General features: G+C 35.9%; 1 protein-coding gene across 1 annotated transcript in view; it reads right to left on the bottom strand.

Annotated features, from left to right (window-relative positions):
• The window catches only part of CHM (CHM Rab escort protein), a 198,384-nt gene that overhangs the window by 104,121 nt on the left and 79,169 nt on the right, over positions 1-15,094 (bottom strand). Inside the window, exons 6-8 of the mRNA XM_030849074.2 lie at positions 4,573-4,689; positions 3,933-4,053; positions 1,930-2,155 (exon numbers count right to left, since the gene is read on the bottom strand). Of these exons, the coding sequence (XP_030704934.1) occupies positions 1,930-2,155; positions 3,933-4,053; positions 4,573-4,689 (464 nt within the window). The remainder of the gene's footprint in view (positions 1-1,929; positions 2,156-3,932; positions 4,054-4,572; positions 4,690-15,094) is intronic.

Below are 15,094 nucleotides of genomic sequence, written 5' to 3'. Positions count from 1 at the left end.
GGCAAATATTAAAAAGTTGGAGTAGCTCTTTGATATTAGATAAACTAGACTTTAAGAAAAAAATGTATTATTAGGGATGGAGAAAGTCAGCAGACTATACAGAACATTAAATTCATCAGGAAGATTAAACAATTATAAATTTATATAATCTTAATACATTGCCTCAAAATAAATATAAGGTAAAAATTGATAGAATTATAGGGAGAAACTGACAAATCAAAAATCATAATGGGAGATTTCAAAACACATCACTCTTATCATTGACAGATCAAAGAAAAAACACTTCAATAAAAATAAAGTTTGAAAATGACAACTCGAAGTTTGACTTATCAGACTTCAAGAGCAATAATTAGAGAGCCCTGTAACCAACAACTAGATAAACACATTCTTCTTGAGCACATGTGGAAAAATTATAAAAATTGATGACATACTAAGTCATAAAGTTCAAAGAATTAGTACCATAAAAACATATTTTCTATACACAGTAGAATTAAATGAGATGGTAAGAGCAGAAGAATCAACCAGATTAGCTATTTAAAAATACATAACTCATGGGTCAATGAAGAAATCACAATGGAAATTAAGATAATTAGGATTAAAATGAAAATAATATATAATAACTGTGTAAGATTCAAAACAATAGTTAGAACTTTACCATATTAATGCTTATATTAGAAAATTAAAAAGGTGACTATTTAACTCATTAGGTTTCAGCCTAAGAATTTGCAAGGGCAGGGGAGGGGAGGGATGAGTTGAACAAAGCCCAAAGAAAGCAAAATAAAGGATAATAAAGACCAGAAATTAATGAACTAGGATACAGAGAATCAAAAAACCCAAAAGTTGATTCTTTCAAAACATAATAAAGAGATTGAGAAACTTGTCCAAGGTTACATGGCTAATAAATAGAGGAGCCAGGATTTAAATCTATGCAGTCTGTTTCCATAGTCCAGGTTCTTAACTACCATGCTCTACTACCCCCAAAAGTTCTAAGTATAAAAGAAAAGATTGCTATATTTGACTACATTAATCTTAATGACCTCCACGCATCATAAATACCATAAGGCAAGATACATGCAACACATTTAACTGAGAAAAGATCAGTATTCAGAATATATAAAAACACCTACAAATCAATAAGAAAAAGACAACAACCCAAGAGACAAATGCGTAAAAGACATGAACAAGCATTTCCCAAAAGAGAAAACATGAATAGCCAATAATCATAGGAGAAGACGCTCAACCTCATTAGTAATCCAGGAAATGTAAAATAAAAATACAATGTGATGATACTTTAGGTGAATTAGACTGACAAAAATTAAAAAGTCTGATAACACCAAATGTTGGCAAAGATGTAGAGCTATGAGAATTCTTATATACTATACTGCTGGGGGAGGTAAACTGGTACAACTCTCTGGAGAAACAACTGGACACTATCTTGTATGAACCTTCATATATCCCATGACTCAGTAATTCCACTCCTAGATATGTATACTAGAGAAAATCTTGAACTTGTATACTCTGAAACATACACAGGATGTTAATAACAACAAAAAACTGGAAAAACCCTGTGTCCATCAACAGAAAAATGGAATAATAACTTGTGGTATATTCAAAATGGAATACTATATAGCAATGAAAATAAGTTTAACTATAACCACACACAACAAGGATGATGCTTTGAAACATAATACTGAGTGGAAAATGGAATTTACAGTATGACTCTATTTTATAAAGTTCAAAAACAGGCCAGACTGATTATAGCATTTAGGTAAGTAGGTAGGCAGGCAAATAGATTATAAAAGAGTAGAACAACAAAGTATATGTTTGCATATACTAAATCTTGACTAAATCTCATTTTTGTCTTTCTATTTTTCATCTGTTATTCAAGTATCAGTTTAAAAGAGATAAGAAAATCAATGCCTGTCTTACCTGCAGAAACACTGAGGGAGTTCTCCTTGGCCATATAAAGGAAACAAAAATGGAGTGTTGCCATACCGCCCAAGACAGTGAAGAAAGTTTTTGATAGCTCTGAGACCATCTATAGTACTGCTGGCTGTCTCTGATGTCATTGCAATTGAATGTAGGACAAAATATTGGAGGTTGGGGGTCAATTTCTGAGTTTTTAAATATTCAGAAAATGTAATTTCCTCATAGGCTATGAAAAGAAAGATGAAAATTTATCAATTAAAATCAAACCCAAATTTCCACTTAAAACCATTGCACAAAAATGAGATCAGATCTGTTTAAAACACTTGGCAAAGGACACAGGTGGTAATATTATTACATTTTAAACAGAGACTATTGATTGTGGGGGGACAAAAAAAAACTAGAAACAATCTCACTATCCTAATTGGACTGACGATACAATATTTAGCTTTAAATGATGATTCTTTGTTTAGTATTTTATGGATTTAAAAAATTAGAAAAGTATTAAATAATATTAAAAGTATTAAATAATTAAATCATCACAACAGGTTTCCACAGTTGGCAATAATCTTACTTTATTATTAAAACTGCAGAATAATGCCAATAATTATACTTTGAAATATTAAATATGACAAATGGCAATTTTTTTGGTGAAAACGATAGAGTAATACTTGTTTTTTTTGAATTGCTATTTCTTCCTAAAACTGCAAACAATGAACTATGACTAAAAGGTAATGAAAATAATTTCTGTATGGCTAGTGGAATCAGTCTTACTGCCTTATAATCACACCTCAAAACATAAGGATCCCCTAAATACTATTCCTTTAAGCCAAGAACAGAAAAAATGTAATTGGACTGTTATTGGTAGACAAAAACTTCATAGAAATAATATAAACAAAAATTATAAAAATTTCCTAAGAGAATATAAGTTTATACTACTGTGGAGAATAATCTGGCAGTATCTAATGGACTTGAAGCTTTAAGAACAAGCGCTAGACTTTTAATATTCCATCTAATATAAAAAAAACTGCTGTATTTCTCATTGTAACTTTATAAGTGAATTGTCAGTATATTCCTATTTTGGATAACTCTTCCAGCTCAATGCACTTTAAGTGTAAAGCTCTGATATTAAAGTGGTGTATTCAACTTTCAACGAACTCTGAAGTAACTGGTCCCAGATCACACAGTGAGATGGGTCAAAGCCAAGACTAGAAACCATCCATATCTTCGCCTAATCCAGGGGTTTCCCACCCCCATACTATCTAGCTTGTTTTTAATCAATCAAAATAAATAATTCAACATTCCAAGCAAAAGTGATCCTGGAAAAATGAAAAAACATACTGATTTTTTAATGACTGATAAAAAAATTAATGGATGGGGTGTGGGAGAGTAACATATATGCACTGCTATATGTAAAATAGATAAACAACAAGGACCTACTGTATAGCACAGGGAAATATATTCAGTATCTTGCAATAAACTATAACAGAAAAGAATATGAAAAAGAATATATATATATAATATAAATATAACTGAATCACTTTGCTGTACTCTTGAAACTAACATAACATTGTAAATTAACTATACTTCAATTTTAAAAAATGATTAAAAAATTAATGGATAATGAAAAGGGAGTATCATCTATGAAGAACCAGTTGACTGCAGTGTTTAATTAACAAGAATAAAAATGAACACCCAGCACAGAATTGCTGTCATGATGAAAATGTTCTACAGCTGCACTGTAGCCATAGTAGCCACTAGCCATGTGTGGCCACTGAGCACTTGAAGTGTGGCTAGTGAGACTGAGGAACAAATTTTAAATTTTATTTTATTTTAATTAATTTAAATTTAAATAGCTACATTTTGCTAGAGGCTAACCTATTGGACAGTGCAAAGTAAAAATATTTTAAAAGCATAGCGAGTGGCTCATTAAATCAGAGCAAGCATATTAAAATAATAAGAACTCTCAAATAATGTAAGAAAACAAATTTAATGAAAAACAATACCTTTATATTCATCAGGATGTTCCTCATACTCCATACAAAATGTGAGAAACTTCATTAGCATTCGCTTTTCTACCATAGTAAGTTGTTTGCTATTAAAGACATCTGCTCTGGAGCAAGGAACCTGAAAAACATGATTTTAAAAGTTAAGAAACTGCTTCCTAGTGATACAAGTATTCCAAATGACGTTTTCTTTCCCTTTAAGTATAACAAGATTATTATTTCCTTTCTAATCAGGCTGTTTCATGTTACTTTCCATCAGTTCTTATGGCATCGCTGTTGACTTCAGAGCTAATTAACTTGTGAGCTCTCTTACTTAATCCTGCCAAGTTGCTCTTTAGGCCATTAGAAGGCCACCAGCATGTCACCCCTAACTGGGAACAAATGACAGCTCAAATCTAGCAACGCTGTCTGAAATTAACACTTTCTCAACACCAACATCAAGCTGCAGAATAAATCATGAGAAAATTAACATTAGACATTTTAATTGGCAATCTCTTACTATTTACAGTTGTTAATCACCATGCAGGATTGGATTTTGCTGCTTTACCAGGAAAATAACAATCGTATTTGCTTATCCTTCCCAAATAAAACACAGTAACTCAAAATCATACCCAGTTACAATACTTGCTCAGCACAGTACCTGTTCCACTCTTCCTTCTCGAAATGCAAGAATCCTGGTAATATTTTTGAACTCTGCATATCGACTAACATTAGATTTGATTAGAAGATCAATTAGCAATCCTCGAGAATACAACAGCTGTACAAAGAAAATATTTTAGAGAATGAAATAAAAGGTGAAATAGTGGAAAAACTGATAAACACTAAATAAAGACATATAATTTTGTTATAGTTTAAATTATTTGTAAAAAGCATTATACCTATTAATATTATAATACATAACACACTTTATTATGGGTTCACCACTGATTATCTGAAATTCAAAATTCAAAAAATTCTGGAATCCAAAGTTTTTTCATAACTGACCCAAACTGATACAAGGCTCTTCCATCCGCTTGTCCCAGTTAATGTGAATATTCATACATCTCACTGCAGAAATATTAATATGTTTAATTATAGAGTGACTCTTCAGACCCTGTTAAGAATGTTACATCATATATAAAATATCAGCTAGCATATATACTGTATTACTTTCTAAAATATATTTTTTTAAATTCAAATAACAACACACCAGGCCCCAAGGGTTTTGGATAAAAGACTATAGCTTTACATAAGGCCAGGTGGTTATTAAGAAGAAACCAGCCTGCTGGACCTCCTCATAAACTAAAAAAGAAAAAGACTGGCTACGCATGTCCACCCAAAGAGTGAAATTATACGGTCTCTGTAATCCTAGCTATCTAGATTTATATGATACGTCTTTCTCAAGAAGTGAGGATGATGGTTATTGCTAGCATGCATGTGAGACTGATTTAATCTTTCAATATATCTCATAATCAACTTCAGAGAGACAAAAACAATTTCAACAGTATTATCTAGCATGTTTTGAATTTAACCAAATGGATAAATGCAACAGATTTCACTAATTCCTATACTGAGATACCTTTAAGTACCTATAACTCGATAAATATTAAAAAATGTAAATATTACATCTTAAATAAGGGGGAAAAAGAAAAAAACAGCTTAACTACAAAAAAAAGGAAATTTAAATAATCAATCAAAACCATTACTTTCGGGGTGGGACCTTCAAGATGGCAGTAAGATGCGGAGATCACCTTCCTCCCCAAAAATACATCAGAAATACATCTACATGTGGAACAGCTCCTACAGAACACCTCTGAACGCTGGCAGAAGACCTCAGATCTCCAAAAAGGCAAGAAAATCCCCACGTACCTGGGTAGGGCAAAAGAAAAAACAGACAAAAGAAGAGGGATGGGACCTGCACCTCTGGGAGGGAGCTGTGAAGGAGGAAAAGCTTCCACACACTAGGAAGCCCCTTCACTGGTGGAGATGGGGAGTGGGCGGGGGGGGAAGCTTCAGAGCCACAGAGGAGAGTGCAGCAACAGGGGTGCAGAGGGCAAAGCAGAGAGATTCCCGCACAGAGGATCCGTGCCGACCAGCACTCACCAGCCCAAGAGGCTTGTCTGCTCACCAGCCAGGGCAGGCGGGGGCTGGGACCTGAGGCTCGGGCTCAGGGAGAGGACTGGGGTTGGCTGCATGAACACAGCCTGAAGGGAGCTAGTGCGCCACAGCTAGCCGGGAGGGAGTCCAGGAAAAACTCTGGACCTGCCTAAGAGGCAAGAGACCATTGTTTTGGGGAGCACGAGGAGAGGGGATTCCTTCCCTGTCTGCCCACAGAAAGCAGAGCACCGCTTAAACTAGCTCCAGAGATGGGCATGAGCTCCGGCTACCAGCTCAGACACAAGAGATGAGCACGAAATGCTAACACTGCTGCTGCAGCCACCAAGAATCCTGTGTGCAAGCACAGGTCACTACCCACACGCTGCCGCACTGCCCTGCGAGCCTGTGCAGCCCACCACTGCCAGGGTCCTGTGATCCAGGGACAAACCCCACAGCAGAACACAAGGCACGCCTCAGGCTGTTGCAAACTCACTCTGGCCTCTGCTGCAGCAGGCTCATCTGGCATTCCAATTATAACTACCTTACCCCTCCCTCCCTCCGGCCTGAGTGAGCCAGAGGCCCCTAATCAGCCGATGCTTTAACCCCATCCTGTTTGGGTGGGAACAGAAGCCTGAGGGCAACCTACACGAAGACGTGAGGCCAAAACCAAAGCTGAACCACAGGAGCTGTACAAAGAAAGAAGAGAAAGAGAATTTTCTCCTTGCAGACTCAGGAGCAGCAGATTAAACTCCCATAATCAACTTGAGGTACCCTGCATCTGTGGAATACCTGAATAGACAAGGAATCAACCCAAATCTGAGGCGGTGGACTTTGGGAGAACTGCAGACTTGGGATTTGCTGTCTGCAATTGACTTGTTTCTGATTTTTATGTTTATCTTAGTATAGGTTTTAGTGCTTGTTATCATTCATAGATTTATTAGTTTGGTTGATCTCTTCTTTTTTCTTATTACTTTAAATATTTCTTAAATTTTAACAATTCTTTTATTTTAATAATTTTATTTTATTAATTTTTTTCTTTCTTTTTTTCTCCCTTTTCTACTGAGCTGTGTGGCTGACAGGGTCTTGGTGCTCGGGCCTGGTGTCAGGTCTGAGCCTCTGAGATGGGAGAGCCGAGTTCAGGACACTGGGCTACCAGAGACCTCTAGGCTCCATGTAATATTAATCGGTGAGAGCTCTCCCACAGATCTCCATCTCAATGCTAAGACCCAGCTCCACCAAACGGCCAGCAAGATCCAGTGCTGGACACTGCATGCCGAAACAACTAGGAAGAAATGAACACAACACCACGCATTAGCAGAGAGGCTGCCTAAAATCATACTAAGTTCAAAGACACCCCAAAACACACCACTGCATGCAGCCCTGCCCAGCAGAAAGACTACATCCAGCCCCACCCATCAGAACACAGGCACCAGTCTCCTCCACCAGGAAGCCTACACAAGCCACTGAAACAACCTTACCCACTGGGGGCAGACACCAAAAAAAACAGGAACTACAAACCTGCAGCCTACAAAAAGGAGACCCCAAACACAGTAAGTTAAGCAAAATGGAAAGACAGAGAAATATGCAGCAAATGAAGGAGCAAGGTAAAAACCCATCAGACCTAACAAATGAAGAGGAAATAGGCAGTCTACCTGAAAAAGAATTCAGAGTAATGATAGTAAAGATGATCTAAAAATCTTGGAAATAGAATGGAAAAAATACAAGAAACGTTTAACAAGGTACTAGAAGAACTAAAGAGCAAACGAACAATGATGAACAACACAATAAATGAAATTAAAAATTCTCTAGAAGGAATCAATAGCAGAACAACTGACAAACAGGTAAGTGACTTGGAAGATAAACTAGTGGAAACAACTACCACAGAGCAGAATAAAGAAAAAAGAATGAAAAGAATTGAGGACAGTCTCAGAGACCTCTGGGACAACATTAAATGCACCAATGTTCGATTACAGGGGTCTCAGAAGAAGAAGAGAAAAAGAAAGGGACTGAAAAATATTTGAAGAGATTATAGTTGAAAACTTACCTAATATGGGAAAAGAAATAGTCAATCAAGTCCAGGAAGCACAGAGAGTCCCATACAGGATAAATGCAAGCAGAAACGTGCCAAGACACATATTAATCAAACTATCAAAATTTAAATACAAAGACAACATATTAAAAGCAACAAGGCAAAAGCAACAAATAACATACAAGGGAATCCCCATAAGGTTAACAGCTGATCTGTCACCAGAAACTCTGCAAGCCAGAAGGGCGTGGCAGGACATATTTAAAGTGATGAAAGGGAGAAACCTACAACCAAGATTACTCTACCCAGCAAGGATCTCATTCAGATTCGACGGAGAAATTAAAAACTTTACAGACAAGCAAAAGCCAGGAGAATTCAGCACTACCAAACCAGCTTTACAACAAACGCTAAAAGAACTGCTCTAGGCAGGAAACACAAGAGAAGGCAAACACCTACAAAAACAAACCCAAAACAATTAAGAAAATGGGAATAGGAACATACATATCGATAATTACCTTAAATGTAAATGGATTAAATGCTCCAACCAAAAGACAGTCTGGCTGAATGGATACAAAAACAAGACCCATATATATGCTGGCTACAAGAGACCCACTGCAGACCTAGGGACACATACAGGCTGAAAGTGAGAGGATGGAAAAAGATATTCCACACAAATGGAAATCAAAAGAAAGCTGGAGTAGCAATTCTCATATCACACAAAATAGACTTTAAAATAAAGACTATTACAGGAGGCAAAGAAGGACACTATAGAATGATCAAGGGACCAGTCCATGAAGATATAACAGTTGTAAATATTTATGCACCCAATATAGGAGCACCTCAATAAATAAGGCAAATGCTAATGGGCATAAAAGGGGAAATCAACAGTAACCCAAATAATACAGGACTTTGACATCCCACTTTCTACCAATGGACAGATCAACTAAAATGAAAAATAAGGAAACACAAGCTTTAAATGATACATTAGACAAGATGGACTTAAATTATATTTATAGAACATTGCATGAAAAAACAACAAAATAGGGCTTCCCGGGTGGTGCAGTGGTTGAGAGTCCGCCTGCCGATGCAGGGGACACGGGTTCGTGCCCCGGTCTGGGAAGATCCCACATGCCGCAGAGCGGCTAGGCCCGTGAGCCATGGCTGCTGAGCCTGCACCTCCGGAGCCTGTGCTCCACAGCGGGAGAGGCCACAACAGTGACAAGGCTGCGCACCACAATACAAAACAAAACAAAACAAAACAAAACAAAAAACAGAATACACCTTCTTCTCAAATGCTCATGGAACATTCTGGAGGATAGATCATATCTTGGGTCACATATGAAGCCTTGGTAAATTTAAGATAATTGAAATCGTATCAAGTATCTTTTGTGATGACAACGCTATGAGACTAGATATCAATTACAGAAAAACACTTAAAAAAATACAAACACATGGAGGCTGAACAATACGCTACTAAATAACCCAGAAATCACTGAAGAAATAAAAAAATACCTAGAATCAAATGAAAATGAAAACATGAGGACCCAAATATGGGAGGCAGCAAAGGCAGTTCTAAGAGGGCAGTTTATAGCAATACAACCCTACTTCAAGAAACAAGAAACATCTCAAATAAACAACCTAACCTTATACCTAAAGCAATTAGAGAAATAGGAACAAAAAATCCCCAAAGGTAGCAGAAGGAAAGAAATCATAAAGATCAGATTAGAAATAAATGAAAAAGAAATGAAGGAAACAATAACAAAGATCAATAAACCTAAAAGCTGGTACTTTCAGAAGATAAACAAAATTGATAAACCAATAGCCAGAATCATCAAGAGAAAACAAAGAAGACTCAAATCAACAGAATTAGAAATGAAAAAGGAGAAGTAACAACTGACCCCGCTGAAATACAAAGAATCACTAGGGATTACTACAAGCAACTATATGCCAATAAAATGGACAACCTGGAAGAAGTGGACAAATTCTTAGAAAATCACAACCTTCCGAGACTGAACCAGGAAGAAATACAAAATATAAACAAACCAATCACAGGCACTGAAATTGAAACTGTGATTAAAAATCTTCCAACAAACCAAAGCCCAGGACGAGTTGGCTTCACAGGCGAATTCTATCAAAGATTTACAGAAGAGCTAACATCTATCCTTCTCAAACTCTTCCAAAATATAGCAGAGGGAGGAACACTCCCAAACTCATTCTACGGGGCGATCATCACCCAGACACCAAAACCATCATCACCCAGACACCAAAACCAGACAAATATTTCACAAAAAAAGAAAACTACAGACCAAAATCACTGATGAACATAGATGCAAAAATCCTCAACAAAATACTAGCACACAGGATCCAACAGCACATTAGAAGGATCATACACCATGATCAAGTGGGGTTTATCCCAGGAATGCAAGTATTTTTCAATATACGCAAATCAAGCAATGTGATACACCATATTAACAAACTGATAGAGAAAAACCATGATCATCTCAACAGATGCAGAGAAAGCTTTTGACAAAATTCAACACCGATTTATGATAAAAACTCTCCAAAAAGTAGGCATAGAGGGAACTTACCCCAACATATTAAAGGCCATATATGACAAACCCACAGCCAACATTGTTCTCAATGGTGAAAAACTGAAACCATTTCCAATAAGATCAGGAACAAGACAAGGTTGCCCACTCTCACCACTATTATTCAACATAGTTTTGGAAGTTTTAGCCACAGCAATCAGAGAAGAAAAAGAAATAAAAGGAATCCAAATTGGAAAAGAAGAAGTAAGCTAAGCTGTCACTGTTTGCAGAAGACATGATACTACACATAGAGAATCCTAAAGATGCTACCAGAAAACTACTAGAGCTAATCAATGTATTTGGTAAAGTCGCAGGATACAAAATTAATGCACAGAAATCTCTTGCATTCTGATACACTAATTATAAAAAATGTGAAAGAGAAATTAAGAAAACACTCTCATTTACCATTGCAACAAAAGAATAAAATACCTAGGGATAAACCTCCGCAAGGAGACAAAAGACCTTTATGCAGAAAACTATAAGACACTGATGAAAGAAATTAAAAATGATACAAACAGATGGAGAGATATACCATGTTCTTGCTTTGGGAGAATCAACATTGTGAAAATGACTATATTACCCAAAGCAATCTACAGATTCAGTGCAATCCCCGTCAAACTACCAATGGCATTTTTCACAGAACGAGAACAGAAAATTTCACAATTTGTATGGAAACACAAAAGACCCCGAATAGCCAAAGCAATCTTGAGAAAGAAAAATGGAGCTGGAGGAATCAGGCTCCTGGACTTCAGACTATACTACAAAGCTACACTCATCAAGACAGTATGGCACTTGCAAAAACAGAAATATACATCAATGGAACAGGATAGAAAGCCCAGAGATAAACTCACACACCTATGGTCAACTTACCTTTGATAAAGGAGGCAAGAATATATAATGGAGAAAAGATAGCCTCTGCAATAAGTGGTGCTGGGAAAACTGGACAGCTCCATGTAAGAGAATGAAATTAGAACACTTCCTAACACCATACACAAAAATAAACTCAAAATGGATTACAGACCTAAATGTTAAGGCCGGACACTATAAAACTCTTACAGGAAAACTTAGGCAGAACACTCTTTGACATTAATCACAGCAAGATCCTTTTTGACCCACCTCCTAGAGAAATAGAAATAAAACAAAAATAAACAAATGGGACCTAATGAAACTTAAAAGCTTTTGCACAGCAAAGGAAACCATAAACAAGACCAAAAGACAACCCTCAGAATGGGAGAAAATATTTGCAAACGAAGCAACTGACAAAGGATTAATCCCCAAAGTATATAAGTAGCTCATGCAGCTCAATATCAAAAAAAAAACAAACAGCCCAATCCAAAAATGGGCAGAAGATCTAAACAGACAATTCTCCACAGAAGATATACAGATTGCTAACAAACATATGAAGTGATGCTCAACATCACTGACCATTAGAGAAATGTAAATCAAAACTACAATGAGCTATCATCTCACACTGGTCCGAATGGCCATCATCAAAAAATCTACAAATAATAAATGCTGAAGAGGGTGTGGAGAAAAGGGAACCCTCCTGCACTGTTGGTGGGAATGTAAATTGATACAGCCACTATGGAGAACACTATGGAGGTTCCTTAAAAACTTAAAATAGAACTACTATATGACCCAGCAATCCCACTACTGGGTATATACCCTGTGAAAATCATAATTCAAAAACAGTCATGTACCACAATATTCATTGAAGCACTATTTACAATAGCTAGGACATGGAAGCAACCTAGGTGTCCATCGACAGATGAATGGATAAAGAAGATGTGGCACATATATACAATGGAATATTATTCAGCCATAAAAAGAAAGAAATTGAGTTATTTGTAGTGAGGTGGATGGACCTAGAGTCTGTCATACAGAGTGAAGTTAAGTCAAGAGAGAGAAAAATAAATACCGTATGCTCACACATATATATGGAATGTAAAAAAAAAAAAAGAAAAAAAAAAGAAAAACAATCGTTATGATGAACCTAGGGACAGGACAGGAACAAATATGCAGACATAGAAAATGGACTTGAGGACACAGGGAGGGGAAAGGGTAAGCTCGGACAAAGTGACAGAGTAGCAATGACATATACACTACCAAATGTAAAACAGATACCTAGTGGGAAGCAGCTACATAGCACAGGGAGATCAGCTCTGTGCTCTGTGACCACCTAGAGGGGTGGGATAGGGAGGGTGGGAGGGAGACACAAAAGGGAAGGCATATGGGGATATATGTATACATATAGCTGATTCACTTTGTTATACAGCAGAAACTAACACAACATTGTAAAGCAATTATATTCCAGTAAAGATGTTAAAAAAAAAAAAAAACCTATACAGAGCATAACCAGCCAAAAAAACCCAAACCAAAATAAAACAAAAAACCATTAGTTTGAGTACGCAAGAGGTTCAGTACAGTCGTTCTGTAAATCAGTATCAGTTAGGTAAATTTTTTAAAACTATTATATCAGTCTAACATTGTGCATAAGAAACAAAATTGACACTACTTTTTTAAAAATCAATTATCCTGACTAAATATGGCATGTTACTTCATTACCTTCAGCCTAATAAACTACACAACTGATATAGCTCATGCTTTTAAGAATATATTGCCAAGTCTTAATTCTATAATTATAATAAAAGTTACTTCAAATACCTTATTTGTTTAAAAACACAAATACTCAAGATTCAGTGATCCCTCAGTATCATAATAATTTCACAAATATTAATATATCAAACACAGAATGTATTTTAAGATCTAATAAACCTTAAGATTTAATTCCAGCTTTAAAAATAAAGCATTTAAGATACCACTGAAGAGTGAAAACACATTTCAATAAAAACTACATAACCTTTTGTCTGAAGCTTAGAAATGATTATGTACCATATTTAAACCTAAGCTTCTTTTCCATCATTATGTAAGTGACCTACCATAGCAATTTCACAGTGAGAGGCTAAAGAATACTTCAATTTGATTATAATAATGGCAACTAAATTAAATAATTAACAACTCTTGCTTCACTTGGCATGTTGGTTTCATAATTATTAAGGGTATGGACTTTCTTTGAAATGAGTTTTATTTGTAAGAACTTCATCTTTGATCATCTTCTCTATAAGCATAAGCAGTAAAGTACTATATTTTATTTAACTAACCTACCCTGAGCTATAAGATTTCTTTTTAAAAGGCTGTATATAGGGATGAGTTTTGTAAACTGTAAAGCACCACAATACTTGTCAGTTTTATCATGATGACTCTGAAATGGAATGCATGTAGAAATGTCAAATAGTTTGGCGATATCAAATTGGACTTTAGGAAAGAGGTAGGGCTTCAGACAGATATTTTTCAATCACCCTACACTCAGATGCAATAACTGCAATTATTACAACAGATGGAATTTCCTAGGAGTAACTGATTGACCCAATGTCATGGAATATACTGCTTTCCACACAGTAAGTACTCAATAAATGTTCATTAAATGACTCACTTTTTAAAAATGATAATAAACCTCTTGTATTGCTATGGTTATACATTCTTTAGCTATCCCTGCTTTTGTAGGATGAGTACAGTAAATCATTATTAGTTATTTTTTAAACATGTGAACCCATGAAACCTATGCAGGACAAAATACAACTGCCTTAACGTGTTTGTTTTTAATTTACCCTAAGAGAACCACTATTATTAACTGTTCAAACTTGTGAAAATACCCAGAAATCTCCTCCAGAGTCTCCTCAAATATCTCAGCATCTAATTAAACTATCTCCCCCTGCACCACAACCAGCATGCATTTTCTTATACAACTGAATCATTTCCTACAATAATTCCAAAAATTCTAACAGCACTTCTTTTACCATTTCCCTTTGCAAGATTTATACTATATTTCAGCTAACATCAAAGTTAGAGACTTTTATGAAGTAGTCTTGATTCTTAACCACCATTCACCGTTTCTTTCAGTTAAGCATTTCAAATTCCAAGTAACTAATTCAAAATGAAAATTTCAGAACAAAACCTATTTGTTACTTGACTACTTCAGTGTTTTGTCTTATTTATTGTTTTTTTAAAATTCTTTCCTGCTCATGAGAATAGGAAGACTATTAGTAAGCTATGATTTAACTTCCACCCAGGAATTAATAGCCAAGGTAACATGGAAAGAATGCTAGATTTCAAAGGATGGCAGGATCAAAGTAGGTGGAATAGATGGTACAGAAATATTAGGTAGGACCAAGGCAGTAGCCAACTCAGACCAAGGCAGAATCAGGCACAGAGAGCTATGTCAGAAAGAAACTATGAGTAGTAAAAAGATATTCATATTTTCAGGCATCAGGTTCAAAGATATCAGCAGTATGAGGATGTGTGATTGGATCAGCAAAATGTGAGGAGCATTACTCCCTCTCTTTATAACCTGGAACTTCAGGAGAGCACATTAAATAGAAAAGCCTAGTTTTGAGGCAAGTCTGATGTTATTC

The sequence above is a fragment of the Globicephala melas genome, chromosome X, assembly GCF_963455315.2.
Source record: "Globicephala melas chromosome X, mGloMel1.2, whole genome shotgun sequence".
Lineage (NCBI taxonomy): Eukaryota > Metazoa > Chordata > Mammalia > Artiodactyla > Delphinidae > Globicephala > Globicephala melas.
The sequence above is the reverse complement of the archived record's forward strand: the minus strand, read 5'-3'. Positions and strand labels throughout refer to the sequence as shown.